The 16708-nt window shown below is 41.6% G+C and overlaps 1 protein-coding gene across 3 annotated transcripts in view; it reads right to left on the bottom strand.

Moving 5' to 3' along the window:
• Window positions 1-2162: 2162 nt before the first annotated feature.
• Window positions 2163-16708, bottom strand: part of KDM3A (lysine demethylase 3A) — a 53200-nt gene continuing 38654 nt past the window's right edge. For 2 of the 3 annotated variants that reach the window (XM_047852768.1, XM_047852769.1), the window contains exons 17-26: window positions 15822-15994; window positions 15207-15443; window positions 13620-13791; window positions 11171-11258; window positions 10359-10489; window positions 6164-6283; window positions 5942-6081; window positions 4052-4228; window positions 3834-3968; window positions 2163-2874 (exon numbers count right to left, since the gene is read on the bottom strand). In XM_047852768.1, coding sequence (XP_047708724.1) covers window positions 2794-2874; window positions 3834-3968; window positions 4052-4228; window positions 5942-6081; window positions 6164-6283; window positions 10359-10489; window positions 11171-11258; window positions 13620-13791; window positions 15207-15443; window positions 15822-15994 — 1454 coding nt within the window. In that variant the 3' untranslated portion in view covers window positions 2163-2793. The remainder of the gene's footprint in view (window positions 2875-3833; window positions 3969-4051; window positions 4229-5941; window positions 6082-6163; window positions 6284-10358; window positions 10490-11170; window positions 11259-13619; window positions 13792-15206; window positions 15444-15821; window positions 15995-16708) is intronic. The other variant, XM_047852767.1, reaches the window with a different exon arrangement.

The following is a 16708-nucleotide window of genomic DNA, read 5'->3' as shown; positions in this document are numbered from 1 at the left end:
TGTGGTAGCAAGTACATTTACAATGTTGTGCAACCATCACCACCATCCATCCCCAGAACTTCATCAGCCCAGAGAGAAACTCTGTACCCATCAAACAGTAACTCCCACTCCCTTCCATTCCCAGCATCATTCTACTCCATCTCTATGAAATTTGACTTCTCGAAGATTATGATTATTGTTTTTAATATTTGTTTTTGAGAGAGCGAGCGAGTGAGCAAGCCAGAGAGGGGCAGGGAGGGAGACGCAGAATCCGAAGCAGGCTCCAGACTCCAAGCTGTCAGCACAGAGCCCGACGGGGAGCTCGAACTCATGAACCGCGAGATCATGACCTGAGTCGAAGCCAAACGCCTAACCAAATGAGCCACCCTGGTGCCCCTGATTATTTCTCACAGACGTGAAATCATGTATCTCTCCTTCTGTGTCTTGCTTATCTCACTTAGCATGCTTTCCAGATTCATCCATGTTATAGCATGTGCCAGAATTTCTGTCATTTTAAGACTGAAAAATATTCCATCGTATGTATTATGCCACATCTTGTTTATTCACTCATCTGTTGATGAACACCTGGGCTGTTTCCACCTTTTGGCTCTTGTGAATGATGATGCTAAGAACACGAGTGTATGGGTATCTGAATTTCAATTCTTTTAAGTAAGCCTAGGAGTGGAACTGCTGGATCATATATGTTAGTTCTGTTTAACTTTTTAAGGAAATGTATCCATACTTTAAAAAATGTTGCTTAACACTATTATTGTTTAAATTCATCCAGAAGTTTATAATTTCCCTTGTACTCTATTTTTTTCTTGCATGCTCTGGGTTTTCTTTCCTAAGGATATCAAAAGTTCCTTCAGCGAGGGCCTGAAAATAAACTCTGGTTTTCATCTGAAATTTTCCATAACGAACAGGGGAAGAATATTGCTGTGTCTGTATTTCTGTTTTTGGCTATGTTCTTCAGCACCGGAAGAATGGAATCTATTTTCTTCTGACCTCCACCGTTGCTGTTACGAAGTCAACTGTTTGTCTGTCACTTCCCTGAAGATCATGTTTTCCCCACTCTGGCTGCTTTTAATATAAAACCTACTTGTTTGAGTAGTCTTTTAATTTATTAACATACAGGTGGACTTTTAACTTATCTTGTTTGATTTAGGTGGGCTTCTCTAACCTGATGAGGTCATTAATACTGGAAAATTATCTCTGAACAGCATCTTTCTCCACCCCCCCGCCCCCGCCATTCTCTTGGCTTTCACTCACTCATTATCAAACATGTATTTTTCAGTGTCCTGCTTATCAGTTAACACTTCTTTATAGTTTCCTGTTATTCATTGCTGTATTCTTTATTTTTACCAATCTCCCAGTTCATAAAAGAATTTTTTCTGTTTAACTCATCTGCTGAATTTCTAATTTTAACCATCATGTCTCATTTCTATAAATTCTATTTAGCTTCTTTCCATATTTGGTCATTTCTGGAAATCTCATTCTTTCATCGTATTCCAATACTCTCATTTCTTTTAATGTATTAAACAGTTCAGAATATAAAATAATACTGGATCATTCCAATCTGTAAACCTTTGCAGGTTTAATACGGCAATTTGAAAGTTCTTATCGACTCTTGTTCATGGTGGCTTTCTGTTTTCACACTTGTTACAATCTATTTGATTATGAATAACAGTGGTGTAACTATCGGTGGGACTCCTTTGAGGCCTGGCTTGGAGAGAAGCCCAGGGAAATACAGAAAGGTGGCTTCCTGATGAATTCTCTTCCTTCAGAAAGGATTGTTTTAAGATCCTACTGTTCTAAAATTTCTAATAATTTCCTTTTCCTTCGTAAACTCTTATATTATGAAAGACAAGACAAAGTATTTCAATCTCTTTAAAATATTTTTTTAGAAGCATTTAACCAATCATTATTTGATTTCTTGGTTAACTTCCACTTCCAAATTTGGTTAATTGGCAGTATTTCTTTGCAAAAGTGTGACAAGGCTTCCATTTGGCTAAGAAGAAACTTATTTCCATGTTAGCATTATAAATAATCACAAATCACTATAGCATCTAATTTCTTTGCTTTTAAGAGGCATTCCCGGAGCAACCTCTTATACCTAGAACATTGCAGAAAAGTGTGCTGAATCTATAACCAGAGGATAATAATGCCAATGAGTGGAGTCAAAATATTATATGAATACTTTAATGCAAAATGCTTAACACTTAAAATTAGCAAAGCTTCATTTAAATTAAAACTCCATTTAACTAAAGATGGTTAAACCCAAGAATTGTACAGTAGTTGATTTCTGCTATATAATGCCAGTCCTAATGTAATACAGTAGGAACTGCATCGTTAGCTGTCATTTCCTCCATCGCTCATCTGAACCCTAAGGGGTAGGGGAGAGGATACTCAGACAGACACAAAACAAAATACAGCCAAATAAACCGTGCAGTGATTCCTAAGAGTTATAAATCCATTTGACTAAGCTGTCCAACCAAACAGCTGGGAATAACTGCAGGTATTGTTCCAGAGCTGGTAAGAGGTTTTGTTTTTACAGCATGGTAGAAGGTCTGCACTAGGTGAAAAGTCACAGTTTAAGGATGCATGTTCTGTAAATAGTTCCTACATATACACATTTAGTGTGTGTAAACACTAGAAATATACATTAGACAGAGTACCCTTACCAGTTGGGTACAGTTTAAAAAAGAAGATGAGGTAACATGAATCTCAAAGTCCACAGGAATCCTGCCTGAAGAATTTGAACAGCTGCCAGTAATTCACGTCCAATGTACAGGGGTTAAGGCGTCTCTTGGACCCCTACGGTTTGCTGAAACTGGATTCGCTGGCTTTCAGCATAGCAATTGCATCTTTCACTGCATGGTAGATAACATTCTTCACCTAAAAGGACAGGAGAAAACATGGTCAGTTCACCAATAAATCTAAAATCTGTCCCTAAGAGTAAACTTTTCCCTTAGCAATTTTACTACCATTCTCTCTAAATTAAAAATTTTTTTTTAATTTTTAATATTTTTTTAAATTTAGAGTCAGAGAGAGAGAGAGAGGGAGAGAGAGAACACATGAGGAGGGGCAGAAGGAGAAAGAGAATCTCAAGCAGGCTCCATGCTCAGCACAGAGCCTGACATGGGGCTTGATCCCATGAACCGGGAGATCATGACCTGGGCCAAAATCAAGAGTTGGATGCTCAACCAACTGAGCCGCTCAGGAAGCCCCTCTCTCCAAATTTAAAACTCAGTATTCAACATGTCAATACTGAAAAGGCCCCTAGACTCCATTAGGCAGTATTTCATACCTATTTTAAACCCATGCCTTTTCCCCCTCATGCAGGTTTTGATGCCACGTGGCACTGAGCCTGGTGAATACAGGGAGAGGCAAGTCCCAAGGTACAATTTTTCAAAACCTGTATGTTCCCCTAGTTTTCCAAGTATGAAATTATATTTTACATAATTCACTATTAAAAGCATCTTTGAACCCATTCTCTGGATCCTCAAGATTCTGTTCTGCTCTATTCAAGTATAACAACACAGCATTAAGAGTCTTTGTTCAAGACCAATGTCTGGCAGTTGAGCCAGGATCAGATATCAGATCTACTCATTTTCAATACTAAAGCCTTTCTCTTGGGGCACAGTATTTACAATCTAAACAACAGCAAACCAAGGTAAGGTTTCTTCTATGTTTGTTCCTCCTTGGCCTATGTAGACAGTGGAACTAGACATAAGCCAGTTCATCAACTCATGTGCCAAGTGTGATATGGCCAAGTTCACAGACTCTCTTTATAAGGTCAATAATGGGTCATGAAGCCAGAGTCAGAGAACACCAGGAATCAGTAATATTTTTACCTGTAATTTATCTTCATGATTGGTGTGAGTCTGTGACAGATAACGGAATTCCTGAGTAAGCCAGAAACAGTGTTTAACATGCTCTGGAGAAACAAAATCTTCGGCCACTTTGATACAGCTATATAAGTTATGAACCTGGAAAACACAAGCTACATCAGTAACACATATGCAAAAGTTCTTAGTGTAAGGAGAATAAAGAACAAAGTAATGTTTCTTGCCTGATGTGGAGCTCCTGCTGGGATAAATACCACATCCCCAAGAAACTGTACAATAGCCCAGCCTTGAACTCCATACTCTTGGTGAAGACGCTTTCTTAGTGATCGGTCTAAATACCAGCTCTGATCATGAATGGGATCATGGTCTGCTGGGTTTTCTTGACCTTGCTCTTCTGATACCTAGAATACATGTGAAGTATTATGAAACTGAGCAACATATTGAGGCCCAGCGAGGGCACTTCCCCCTCTGAATAGTGTGGGCAGTCAACAGATGTCAGGCCTTCCTTAACAGATACTCTGTTGGCAGAAAGAGACAAGTAATACTCAAAGACATTAATTGAATGAACCAAGAGAAAACTGAAAGAAAATGTGGCTTTCCTTCTGTTATTTCCAATAATCTCTGACTGGCAGTCTGCATATATTTGGAAATGCTATATTTGGACAACATTTTGGTCTAGACTTTTTTAACGTTTATTTTTTGAGAGAGAGAGAGAGACACAGAGTGCAAGCGGAGGAGGGGCAAAGAGAGGGAGACACAGAATCTGAAGCAGGATCTAGGGTCTGAACTGTCAGCACAGAGCCCAACACGGGGCTTGAACCTACACAGTGCGAGATCATGACCTAAGCCAAAGTCGGATGCTTAACTGAGCCACCAGGCGTCCCTAGTCTAAACTTTTGAACATAAACAGGCTCAAGTTCCTTAGAAACAGACTTGCTGTATTGCAGTTATTAAAAATCTATATTCATTTAACAATCTGAAATACAGTGTTACAGATGAGTCCCAAAGATAGCTATAGAATAAATTTGTTTATTCTAGACACAGTTATTTGGCAGCCCAGACTCAGGTTGACACAATCAAAGGAACAATATGGTGACCAGCAGGTTTTGAAAGAGTCCAATGATCCCAAGTAAGAAACAGCTTTGACTCAAACCAATGCTGGTTAAGGACCTACCTGGTACCAGGCAACAGGCTAGGAGTATTCACATTCATTCCTCACGAACTGAAGAATGTCAGTCACAGATGCCTGGGCTGCAATCAGTAGCCTCAGTGGCAAACAGGTTTAAAGACTGAGTGTGTCCATTTTGCCTAGAACTTTCCACACACAGCCCTTGCTGAACAATCTGCCTACTACTAGAAGCCTGAAATCTTAAAAACCCCTGCATCCCTTTCCAATGACCCTTCACAAGCTAATGGCCACAAGCAATGCCTGAGGCTTTCCTGACCTACTACTAGTGAGGAGACAAAACCTACAGGGACCTAAGTAACTCACTCTGAGCAAAGATATCAAGGGCCAAGGAATTTTATATGAACCTCTAAAGTACAGTACTTAGATTTTCAAGGCAATAAAAACAAACCGGTACTGGGGTGCCTGGGTGGCTCAGTCGGTTAAGCGTCCGGCTTCGGCTCAGATCATGATCTCGCGGTCCGTGAATTTGAGCCCCGCGTCGGGCTCTGTGCTGACTGCTCAGAGCCTGGAGCCTGTTTCAGATTCTGTCTCCCTCTCTCTCTGACCCTCCCCCGTTCATGCTCTGTCTCTCTCTGTCTCAAAAATAAACGTTAAAAAAAAAAATTAAAAACAAACCAGTACTAACAGATGATCAGAGGAACTAACCTGAAGGTAGAGCACAAAAATCTCCAAATCCACTATAATGTAAAACACAGTCATAAGGAAAAAGGCAAGGCCCCTCTCCTCTTTTCAAAGGTGTGAGCCTAATCACTTTGAAGTCTGTTCCTCAGCAACCAGCTTCAGCCACGTCAGTCTGACAGGCACAGGTCTAACTTTTGAGGTCGTGATGACTTCCTGGTAACCAGCTAGTCTCAACATATGGTAATTTATAATACTGCTATTCTCCACGCCTCTCTCCTCACATGCCATAGGATAAAGGGCACACCTTTTTAAGGAATTCTCGTATTTTCTCTGTGTCCTTTGCAGCGTATATATGCCAGAGGGCTCCCGGCTTCTCTTTTCCCTCGATAAATCGCTTTATTGTGAGTTCATCAGAATCTCCGTCTTGGATGGTTTTAAGGACTTCTGGAGCAAGAGAAAGCAAATATCACACCAAAGTCTCCAGCTCAGAGAGTAAGCCCAACTTTTATGCTCAGCAGCACCCTACCTTCTTCTTGGTCACACTGTCCTTTGGGAATTCCCACATACACCATGACATTAGCTGCATCAGATACGTCTAAGTGAAGATTTGTTGTTCCATATTTCCTGTCTTCCGGAGTAATCAATCCTGCCAACAGAAAACACCTTAAATTTACTGAGATGTGAAGGCTGCCATTCTCTTTCCCACTCCCTGGGAGATACTTGGTCACAAACTTAAAACCTGCCTCTCTAAATCATGTACAAGACAACAGTATTTAATATTAAATTATCCTTTCAACTTTGAAAGAAAGCAATCTCATCAAATATTTAATCATTAAGACAAAACAAAACAACAACAAGTTCTAACAGTAGGACTTCTGTTTCTAATGACAGGCAAAGTAGGTCCTTGACACACCCTCCTGTAAGAACTAAAACTACTGGATGAAATTATTGAAGAAAATTTTCTTCTAATGAAATCAGTGTGCTGGCAAAAAAAAAAAAAAAAAAAAAAAAGAAAGAAAGAAAGAAATAAGCCAAGAAATCAGAAAGCAGGACTCAGGAATGGTAAAGTGGCTCCTCCAAAAGGACATGTGCTTGACCAGGTGAATCCAAGCCCAGGTTGTCACAGCCTAGAGCACTGTGGGGTAAAACCTAAGGCCCAGGGTCCACTCAGGATGGAGAGTCTAACAGAAATCCCCTTCACATACACATAAAGCTGGGATCTCAAATGACTATACACTCAGAACAAAAGAAAACACTGCCTTGGTTCCTTCAACTGTAAAAACAAAAACAAAAACAAAAACAAAAACAAAAACAAAAACAAATAGGGAGGGTAGGGTGAGCCACAGCACAAGCTCATAGTCTGAGACTTTAATCTCCTATCCCCTGGAAAAGATCTACTTTGCTCAGCACTCACCTTGAGGCTCACCAAGCCCTGTGGTCACCCTGGACAGCCCACCCTGACATGTGGACTCTGCTTCTTGAATGGGCAGTGAAGGGAAGCCTGGCTTGTACTGGGCAAGTGGAAGTCATTTTCTAACCTGCCAGCCCCCGAAACAGCCCTGTTTTGTCTGGAGGAGGCCAAGGACTTCCCTCTGCTCTGTGAGAGCCTACGGTTCTAGGAGCCGCTCTCCACAGCAGAGGGCACCCCATAACGTCCACCTGGGACTGTGGCCCTAAAGCCCTGCTGTGCCTTCCTTTCTTTCCATTCAGTTGACCTATGAGCCCCAAGAGTGGGGAGAGAACATTAGATATTAGGGCAAAATCAAAGGATGTGCTTTAAAGGCGACACATAAAAGGAGATTTGTTTTAACATGGTAAGGGACAAACATAACGGGATTGAATAATGAAACACTCATGGTAAAAAACTGATAGCTACTGTGACTGGGTACTAAGTATATGGGGAGTCACTGTATTAGACTCTGAAGTTCTGAGTGCATTTGGGACATTTTTCTATAATAAAGAGTAAAATTAAAATTTAAGAAGAAAAAGCAATTAATAGGACACAAGAAAAATGAATGAAATGGACAGTAATAAATGATAGCATGCATGAGTATCCAAAAGCCTGATTCTATTTCTATAAAGCTCAAACACAGGTTAAATCTCAAAGAATATTCCGCGGGAATACAAATATATATGGTAGCATCACAAATATGCGGGAACGACAAACACAAATTGCAGGGCGACAGTTAACACTGTGGAAGGAAGCGTGAACAAGTAGGTCTCAGAGCTTCATCAGGCTGCTTGCTCTTGGATCAGTGCCAAATAGGGGAAAACAGCTGTGCCAACGAGGAAGGAGGTGACACCTACCCAGCCATCAGCACAAAGCCCATCCAAATGTGGCCACGGCGACTGCACACTGATAAAACAGTCTCTAAAAGGAGCCTGAACTCCAACAGACTAAAATCATAAAAACATAAAGGTCCCAGGGAAAGGATTCCCAGAAAATAGAAAATCCTGAAACACAGCACCATGGACTGTTACGAAAAGCACGTGAGCGGACACAATCCGGGCTGCTGGGGGTTGGGGGCAGAGTAGAATGGCTCTAGCCTGGAAATTAGGAGACTTGACGTCCTAGGCTCAGACCCGAGAAGGTCACTGTCCCTGCTACTGTCCTGAAGACCTGGACATCTGTAAAACTGCTGGTGGTACAGGAGCTGGAGAGATATTGACTCTCTCTCTCTCCAAAGAACCTTTTCACTCTACTCTGAGGAGTCACAGCTCGATCACTGGACGTTTGAAAATGACTGCTCTTTAATTTTATGAGAAGGTACAAGGTGTTTGAAAACGAACACATTTTCATTATTTTCAATCCCTCACTGCTTATTTTGTCACAGGTAAAGCTTTTAAAGAGTAACACTGCCATCTATCTATGGGTGTCCATGCTGCCAAGCCATTCAAACCAAGCAGACAATTTATTCTGAAAACTTCTCAGATAACCACTTCTACCCCATAAAGCTTCAGGATGTCTACAAAGCAAGGATAATCACTATGCGACATTATACCACTTCCACCATTTCCTTTTGTGGAAAAATACCTTCATTTATGTAAGTTCACCGTAAACCCCCACTGTAAACAGAGTATGCGCTGAGACTCCAACCAACTAACTGCTCCGACGGGCTTGCAGAAAGGCAACTCAACTAGGGAACATGCAACAGCCCCACAGCATATGCAGGGTTCTCTAAACTGAGACCTGGAAAGCAAAGGGAATAGGCCAGGGGACCCCTGCCTGCTGTGTCCTCTCTCCCACAGACCATTTCTCACCATCTCGGGCATCTAGACCATGGGAGCTTCCCAACATAAACTTCCTTCTCGAAATGTTCCCTGACTCCAGTCCAGGTGGATCCCTGAGCTGACTCCATCCTAATGGAAGAACTGTGGGGCTGAGATCCAAGCCCCTGCTCTTCTCCTCCCCCGACAGTCTCGGGAAAACACAGCAAAGGTGCTAAAGGACTCTGTCTTATCTTCAGGAGGGCTGTCACCCTCAGGCCTGAGAGACTGGAGTTGAGAGTAATTATAGAAGGAAAGAATAAAATCAAAGAAGTAATTTCTAGAAGGACTGGAAAAATGGGATCCAAATAGCATAAAAGGCTAAAGCAAATTCAATAAATGATCCAAGAAACTGAAACTTCATTCAACAATCAATGGGTAAATAATTCCTTCAAAACAGCCAACTATCACCAAGACCTAAATAAAGACCCAACATAAAACTACTCAAGATCAGGGGCACACGGGTGGCTCAGCTGGTTAAGCATCTGACTTCAGCTCAGGTCATGATCTCACGGTTTGTGGGTTCAAGCCCCATATTGGGCTCCGTGCAGAGCCCAGAGCCTGCTTCAGATCCTATGTCTCCCTCTCTCTCTGGCCTTCCCCCGCTTGCATTCTGTGTGTGTCTCTCTCAAAAATAAAACATTAAAAAATAAAAAAAAAACAACACTAGTTGGTGACCAAGGAAATCAATCTCTATCTTGTACAGTCTTCCTCGTTGGATAGTTTATGCAGTCATGTCTAAACAATGAAAATCCAATTCAAAAGGTGCTTCCAGGGGGCCTGGGTGGCTCAGTCAGTTGAGCAGCGACTTCGGCTCAGGTCATGATCTCACAGTTCATGGGTTTGAGCCCTGCATCAGGCTCTGGGCTGACAGCTCAGAGCCTGGAGCCTGCTTCAGGTTCTGTGTGTGTGTCTCTCTGCTCCTCCCTCACTTGCACTCCTCTCTCTCTCTCTCTCTCTCTCTCTCTCTCTCTCTCAAAAATAAACATAAAACAACAAACACAAAGTGTGCTTCCAATACTAACTTAAGCAACAAACTACTACTCACCAACATGGATTACTTGCATTTAAGTATAGCTGGTTTTAAAACAGCTGCAATGCTAGCAGACTGATTTTAAAATGAGTAACAGAATTGATTTGATGATATACCATACAATCATTTAAAAAATATCACACTAAAAACAATTAAGCACCACAAAGATTTTAAGATATAATATTAGATGTAAAAAAAAGAAAAAGTAAAAACTGCTATGTCTTACAACTGTAACTACGAAAAGGAAATATACACATGGAAAGGAATGAAAGGAAATACACAAAAATGAAGCCAAATGCAGTGTTCTTATTAGGATTATGAATGTTGTCCATCTCCATCTCCCCCAAAAGCAATTTTCCAAACATTCTGACTTAACTCTATTTCCATTATAAGGTTTTCAACTTAGCCGTTTCTTCCTTACCGTAGGCATTATACATCTTGGGACCAAGATCTGGCCTCACAAAGTAGTTTGGCAGCCTGGAAGCCAAGTTTAGTTTGCCATCTCTCCTTGTGTACTCGGGCAGTGGGATATTGGCCATCAGATCATCAAACCTAGGACAAGAGAACCAAGCGTTAGCAAAATAAGTCTGCCTTTCTAATCCAACATTGTTTGATCTGTTTTGTTCCTTCTTACCAATAGGAAGATAAAGATGGAGATAGCTTTCCTTACAATATTTAAGATGAGACTTACAGTAGTTAGGAACAAAAATGTCTTCCTCCTCTCCTACAGCACACATCTTTAACAAAATGATCTGGAATATTTCAGACAAATGATTTGAGTGATAACTTTCTGATGGTAAGAAGTGACACTCAGGGATGTATTATTAGTTCTAAGCATTCTTTTCAAAGTCCAAGCTCCAATCAGGAAAATGGACCTACCAATTCAGCAGTCTTGCTGTCTAATGCAACGGTATCATAGCACTGAACCCTGATGTGTCTGATCCCAGCACTGCCTCCAGCCCAGAGGCTGCACGCCTCAGCTGGCCTCTTTCTAGCAGAGCACTACAGTTGAAACTAGTGGACCTTTCATTAGTCAGCCAGATCTCAGAGTCAGGAACTACTTCATCTCATTTAAAACACACTTCTCCAAGACTAGAAATGAAATATCAGCACCAGTGGAACTATTCCATATTTCATCTTTCCCTTCTGAAAACTGTTTTCTCACCACCTCAAACAGAATTTATCTTATCAAGTCAAGGACAGATTCATCCCTCACCCCACCAATAATCATACCTAGAAGGCATCATATCTCTAAAATCTTCTCCTGGTGGCCAGTCCTTAAGTTTCAACACCATTGGTTCTTTTTCATTCTTCAAACGGTCTGAAAAGTAGCCAGAATTACTGAATTGTTATTATTCATAACTCAGAAACAGACCAAAATAAATGGCAAATTAGCATTTTATGCTTAACAATTCAATAAAATTTACCTCTGCAAAATCTTCACAATCCGATACGTTCAGTACACAAATATTTTTCTTTAATATTCCCCTCCTGCCAATTGCAATAAAATTGCCTATTTTATTTCCATAGGGCCAAGAAATGCATTCGTACCCAGGAGGTAACACAGGAGTAGCAAAACAAAAATTACGAACTAAGCTTTTCTAGATGCTTATTAAACTGCTGCACACTTACAGACTTCAGCCACCCCCTTTTGCCCTTTACACATAGTTGGTGTTTTGACAGCTGTCTGTTTCAGATCCAGTCTCTTCCTCCTATACAGTGTTCTGGAAGAAGTTAGTAGCTCTCCAACTAATAAACAGCAGTGCACTTTAAAAATCAGAGGCCACAGATGTTTAGTAGACCAGATTTTCTGAGGCCACCATGAAATATAAATGACTTGTTTTGCCCAGCAAGACTGAAACTACCTGATGTTCTGTCCAGGGATAACTAGGGTCAACAGCACCACAGGGTTTTAGTCAGCACTATTACCCATTGTAATGCCAAGGAACCAAGAACCAAGCTCTACTTGAAAAAGATGCTGATAATTACGATTAACAGCAATGACAACTATTATGTCATTTCTTGCTGTGTTCTAGTCTCTGCTAAGTGTTTTAACCATTTAATCCTTACAACTAAAGCCAACATCCCAGTGAGTTTAGGCACTATTTAATATTCCCATTTTGGGATGAGGAAACTGGCAGATGCCCAAGATCAACCAGTTACTAAGTGGCAGAACTGGAACTGGAGCCCAGGTTTGACTTCAGACCCTGTACTCTTGAGGACTAACATTTGTAATAATGTTTTGTAGTCAACCAAGTACTGTCCCATAACCTAGCTTAATTAAGTGCACACTACAGGAGGAAACAAAGAAAAACACAGGGTACAGCGTATGTTCAGAATACCAGCAGTATGTCAGTGTGGGTGGTGAGCTGGGGGTGTGTGCAGCAGAATCGTCAGTAAAGAAAAGGCAAGCTATAGTTGACTCTTAGCTGTTTTTACCATCTGCCGGCATGAGGAAGTTTGAGTCCCAGAAAAATGAAGTTACCAAGCTCATATGCACAAGTACATATCAAGAGTCAGGCTTTGAACTCAGGCCTAACTGGAAAGCTTCATAAGGTCTGCCCTAGCTGCACAGGGCTGCCTCGCCAGATTGTGTCCGTCCTGGGACACCAGCATTTAGAGAATAAGGGAGGCAGGGGAATAAAGACCCTGACAATTTCCAACTGCAGCCTAATCAGAGACAATGGAGGGCAATACTTGCTTCAGAACTCCCCGCAAGATTCACTGAGGCTTTGTTGAGTCTGCATTGCAACTGACTCCTTTGCCTGTTCAGTCCTGCTTCCTCTTCCTTTATTTCGCAGATGTTGATCCCTAAGTAACCATCTTATGTCTGAAACTCCATCTTAGTATGTACTTGTAGAAAACCCATCGTGCCTTGTATTAAATACTTTGTTACAAATAAAGTATGAGCCATAATCTGTAAATATGGACAAAAGGAAATAAGGAAGCAGATTCAAAGATGGAAGTGTGTCTAAAAAAGTGAGGGTGATGAATGAGTGACCTTGAGCTACTGAGAGTCTAAAGAATGAACTGGCCAAACCCTCCAGCAGGGATGGAGGCCTGGTGACAGATGCCTGTGCTGTGAATCCCCAGGGTCAAAGATGAACTTGATGTTCTTGGAAACAGTTTACTACTGATTGGCCAATACATAGAAAGGGCCAAGCCTTAACACCAGACACACAAGCTGCCTTACTGCCTCAATGCCCCCCTAGCCCAGTTACAGTAGGCAGTGACCAGGACACCCGGTGTTAAATGAATTCACATTCCCTGGCATCTTCAGGTCTTATTTGATTAATCAATAATTAAAATTTTTAAACGTAGAAAGGATGTATAAAAGTGAGATACACACAACACCACCAGCCTTGAGTCCCACGCCCTGGCTTTGTGCTCCTCTCCCGCCAGGCACAGGTGGAGGCACAGAATGTCTGTTACAGGACAGACATGGAGCCACCGTAAGAACAGGTAACTAAAACCTCACCTCTTTAAGGAACTACAAAGTGAATGGGCCTCAGGTCAAAAGCACAACCTTTGCAAAAAGAAAGGGGAGGAAGAGAGAACACACTAATTTTAAACTCTAAGATCACAGACAATGCTGTCATTGCCGCTGAAGGGCTTCAGACCCCTGCTACTCCTGTGCTCTCCCTTCACATTCTAACCCCCTTAGAAGGTCTTTAATACATACTTGGAACATCTTCAAATCCATCCCAGAAGTCTCCTACTGTGGCTCCCGTGATGATTTCATTGGTCCTACAGTTAACTAGGTCGACTTCCTGATTCCCAAACTCTTTCCTGAAGGATTCAGGTTTCCAAAGGTCACTGTTCAATTTATGATGCACTCCTGACACCATCACTGGCTAAAAGAGAACAAAGACTTTAGTTTGAACTCCCCCAGCTCTGTCCCCAAACCAGTGGCAGCCCCTTTTCAAACAGCCCCTTGTTTCTCTGTGGCTGGTCCTCAGTGTTAGATCCGAAAGTGACAGCTTAGCGCTCTGAGCTCCCGAAGCATTTGTCTTCACACAGTCCTTGCTCTAACTACATTAGTAATTGTCTACAAGCAAGAATCACATCTTCAACTCAGATCCATTACTTATAGAATATGCTTGCTACCAGGCAGGAACAGGCACCCGAAGAGGCCAAGACAAGCCCAATTTTTTTAATGTTTTGTTTTTTTTTTTTTAATTTATTTTTGATAGCAAGAGAGTGAGAGAGTGAGAGAGTGAAGGGGGGGAGGAGCAGAGAGAGGAGAGAGAATCCCAAGCAGTCAGCACAGAACCTGATGCGGGGCTTGAACTCACGAACTGCGAGATCATGACCTGAGCTGAAGAATCCGTCACCTAATGGACTGAGCCACCCAGGCACCCCCAGGAATCCCGATCTTTATGTGAAATGGTCTGACTAAAATACTGGTGAGTTCAATTTTTTTAAAAAAAATTATGTAATCTAAACAAAACATGGGTGGTGGATCGTATTCAGCCTGTCACTGCCATCATGAACAAATCTTATTAGTATATGGGGTTGAATTAAAAAATTCTTGAATTTTTTTTTTGGTTAAATACAGAACTCTATTTGCCAATTCCCCAAGCCCTGGCCTTGTCCAAGAACATAGCGTTCCTGTAGTGAGGACTCCATTTGGCCCAGAAGAGAAGCCAAAGATCCCAAATACAAAAACCAAAACAAAAACACTGAGGAGTAGGTCTACAAAGCCATGTATCTCCTAAACCATCAACCAAAACCTAAGATTGAACAAGGCTGCCCTTTAAAAACAGGCCCCTGGGAGACTACACACCAATTCCAAGATGATACCACATGGCTCTGGCCCACCTAAAATTGCCTTCAGCATAAGAGTTTTAACTCTGGGAAGAGGGACACATGATTTGCATAGTATTTTGTCTAATCTTCTAAACCCCATCCGCCTATTAGTCATGCTCTCACTTCTTCTGTTGAGAATCAACACCCAAGAATCACTGAGCCCAGAAAGCACTCATCAAAAACCCAGTGATAACTGGTTTGGAAGCAAGCAAAACCTCACTAGTAGAGCGCTCAGGAATGTCCACTGCAAAAAATAAGACTCACAGCTACAGTGCCCTAATTATATTCACCCCAAACAATAAAGTACAAAAGTAGTAGATAAAGTATATACCACTCACAATTGAGAGGTACAGGCCGGGGCGGGGGGGGGGGGGGGGGGGGAGCAGGGCTGTCAGAAGCCTGCCAAAAGACCTCCAAAAGGGGGTCTGAACTGAGTTGGAGGAGTAGAGGCCCCTCTTACCTGTCCTTGTTTCCAGCACTCCCTAAACACATTCCAGTTGCTCTTGTTGTTGGGATCCTGGAGGCATAGCAAGCGATTATCACACAGCCAATAGTGAGGAGTGTCAAAGCCCAGAATGCTAGGCTTAATAGTCAGTCCTTGAGGCCTCTTAGATAAATCAGTGGAAGTCTTATTTTGCACCAAAGAGGCAAAGATGTCATCAAGGATTTTTGGTGTATTCTTGAGTCCATTTTCTGTCTGAATTTGAGAAAGAACACAAGTCTTAAATATTCCCTACCATCAAAAGACCCATTCCTATAATAGTAGGATGGCCATTACATATCCAGAAAAGATTCCAAGTCAGGACCCTGAGACAAACAGGTAAGTCCCCTTCCCTCACTTGACATTACAACTCACAGGAAGCAGGTATAGAAAAAAGTTTACCCAGGAGAAAATGGCCCAGCCCAGTACTACAACCCTGTGAAGCCTGCCTGCCAATGAAACCTGCACCCATGAAGGAAAGCCTAAGATTCAAATCCTTCTTTCTACTTTCTGTTTCAGTTTCTCTAGTCTCTTCCTGCTCTGACTGTATTCATCTTTGTAAGGTGGAATACAAACAATAAAACAAATGCATACCTTTCCTGTAGAGGAATTCAAGAGATTTCGGAGGAAACCAGAATTGTTGTTGCTTACAGGTGTTAAAATTGTGCTGTTAAAGGTGTGGAGGACTGTGCTGGATTTGCTCAAAGGGGGGAGGGGTGGAAGGCATTTGATTTCATTCTTTAGAATTGGCATTGTTGGTTGTTTTTCTAGAAACAAAACGAAAAACATCCATATGAAAAAGCATTCCAAAAGGCAAATCCCTTATTTGTCTTCTATTAGAATTACTTTCGAACTTGGCTTTCATTTACTTTAGAACCAAAAAACTTAAGAGGATAAATACTAATGAAATTACTGATTTAGACAAGGATTTCCAACTTGTATTAAAATAATAAATATCCAACATTCAAGGTGATATTATGTTAAAAAAAATTTTTTTTGAGTATAGTTGACACATAGTATTACTTTAGTTTCAGATGTAGCTACCATCTGTCACCATACAACAGTATTACAACATCAATGACTATATTCCCTATTGCTGTGCCTTTTATTCCTGTGACTTATCCATTCCATAAATGGAAGCCTGTATCTCCTACTCCCCTTCACCCATTTTGCCCACCCCCTCTCCCCTCTTGCAATTATAGATCTGATTCTACTTTTTGTTTATTCATTTGTTTTTTTAGATTCCACATGAGTGAGGGACGCCTGGGTGCCTCAGTCGGTTGAGCATATGACTTCAGCTCAGGTCATGATCTCATGGTGCGTGGGTTCGAGCCCTACATTGGGCTCTGTGCTGGCAGCTCAAAGCCTAGAGCCTGCTTTGGATTCTGTGTCTCCCTCTCTCTCTGCACCCCCTCCCCCAACCCCACCGCTCACACTGTCTCTCAAAAATAAATAAATGTAAAAAAAAACCACTCAGATTC

The sequence above is a fragment of the Prionailurus viverrinus genome, chromosome A3, assembly GCF_022837055.1.
Source record: "Prionailurus viverrinus isolate Anna chromosome A3, UM_Priviv_1.0, whole genome shotgun sequence".
In the NCBI taxonomy this organism is placed as follows: domain Eukaryota; kingdom Metazoa; phylum Chordata; class Mammalia; order Carnivora; family Felidae; genus Prionailurus; species Prionailurus viverrinus.
Note: the sequence above shows the minus strand (reverse complement) of the source record. Positions and strands in the feature narration are given on the sequence as shown.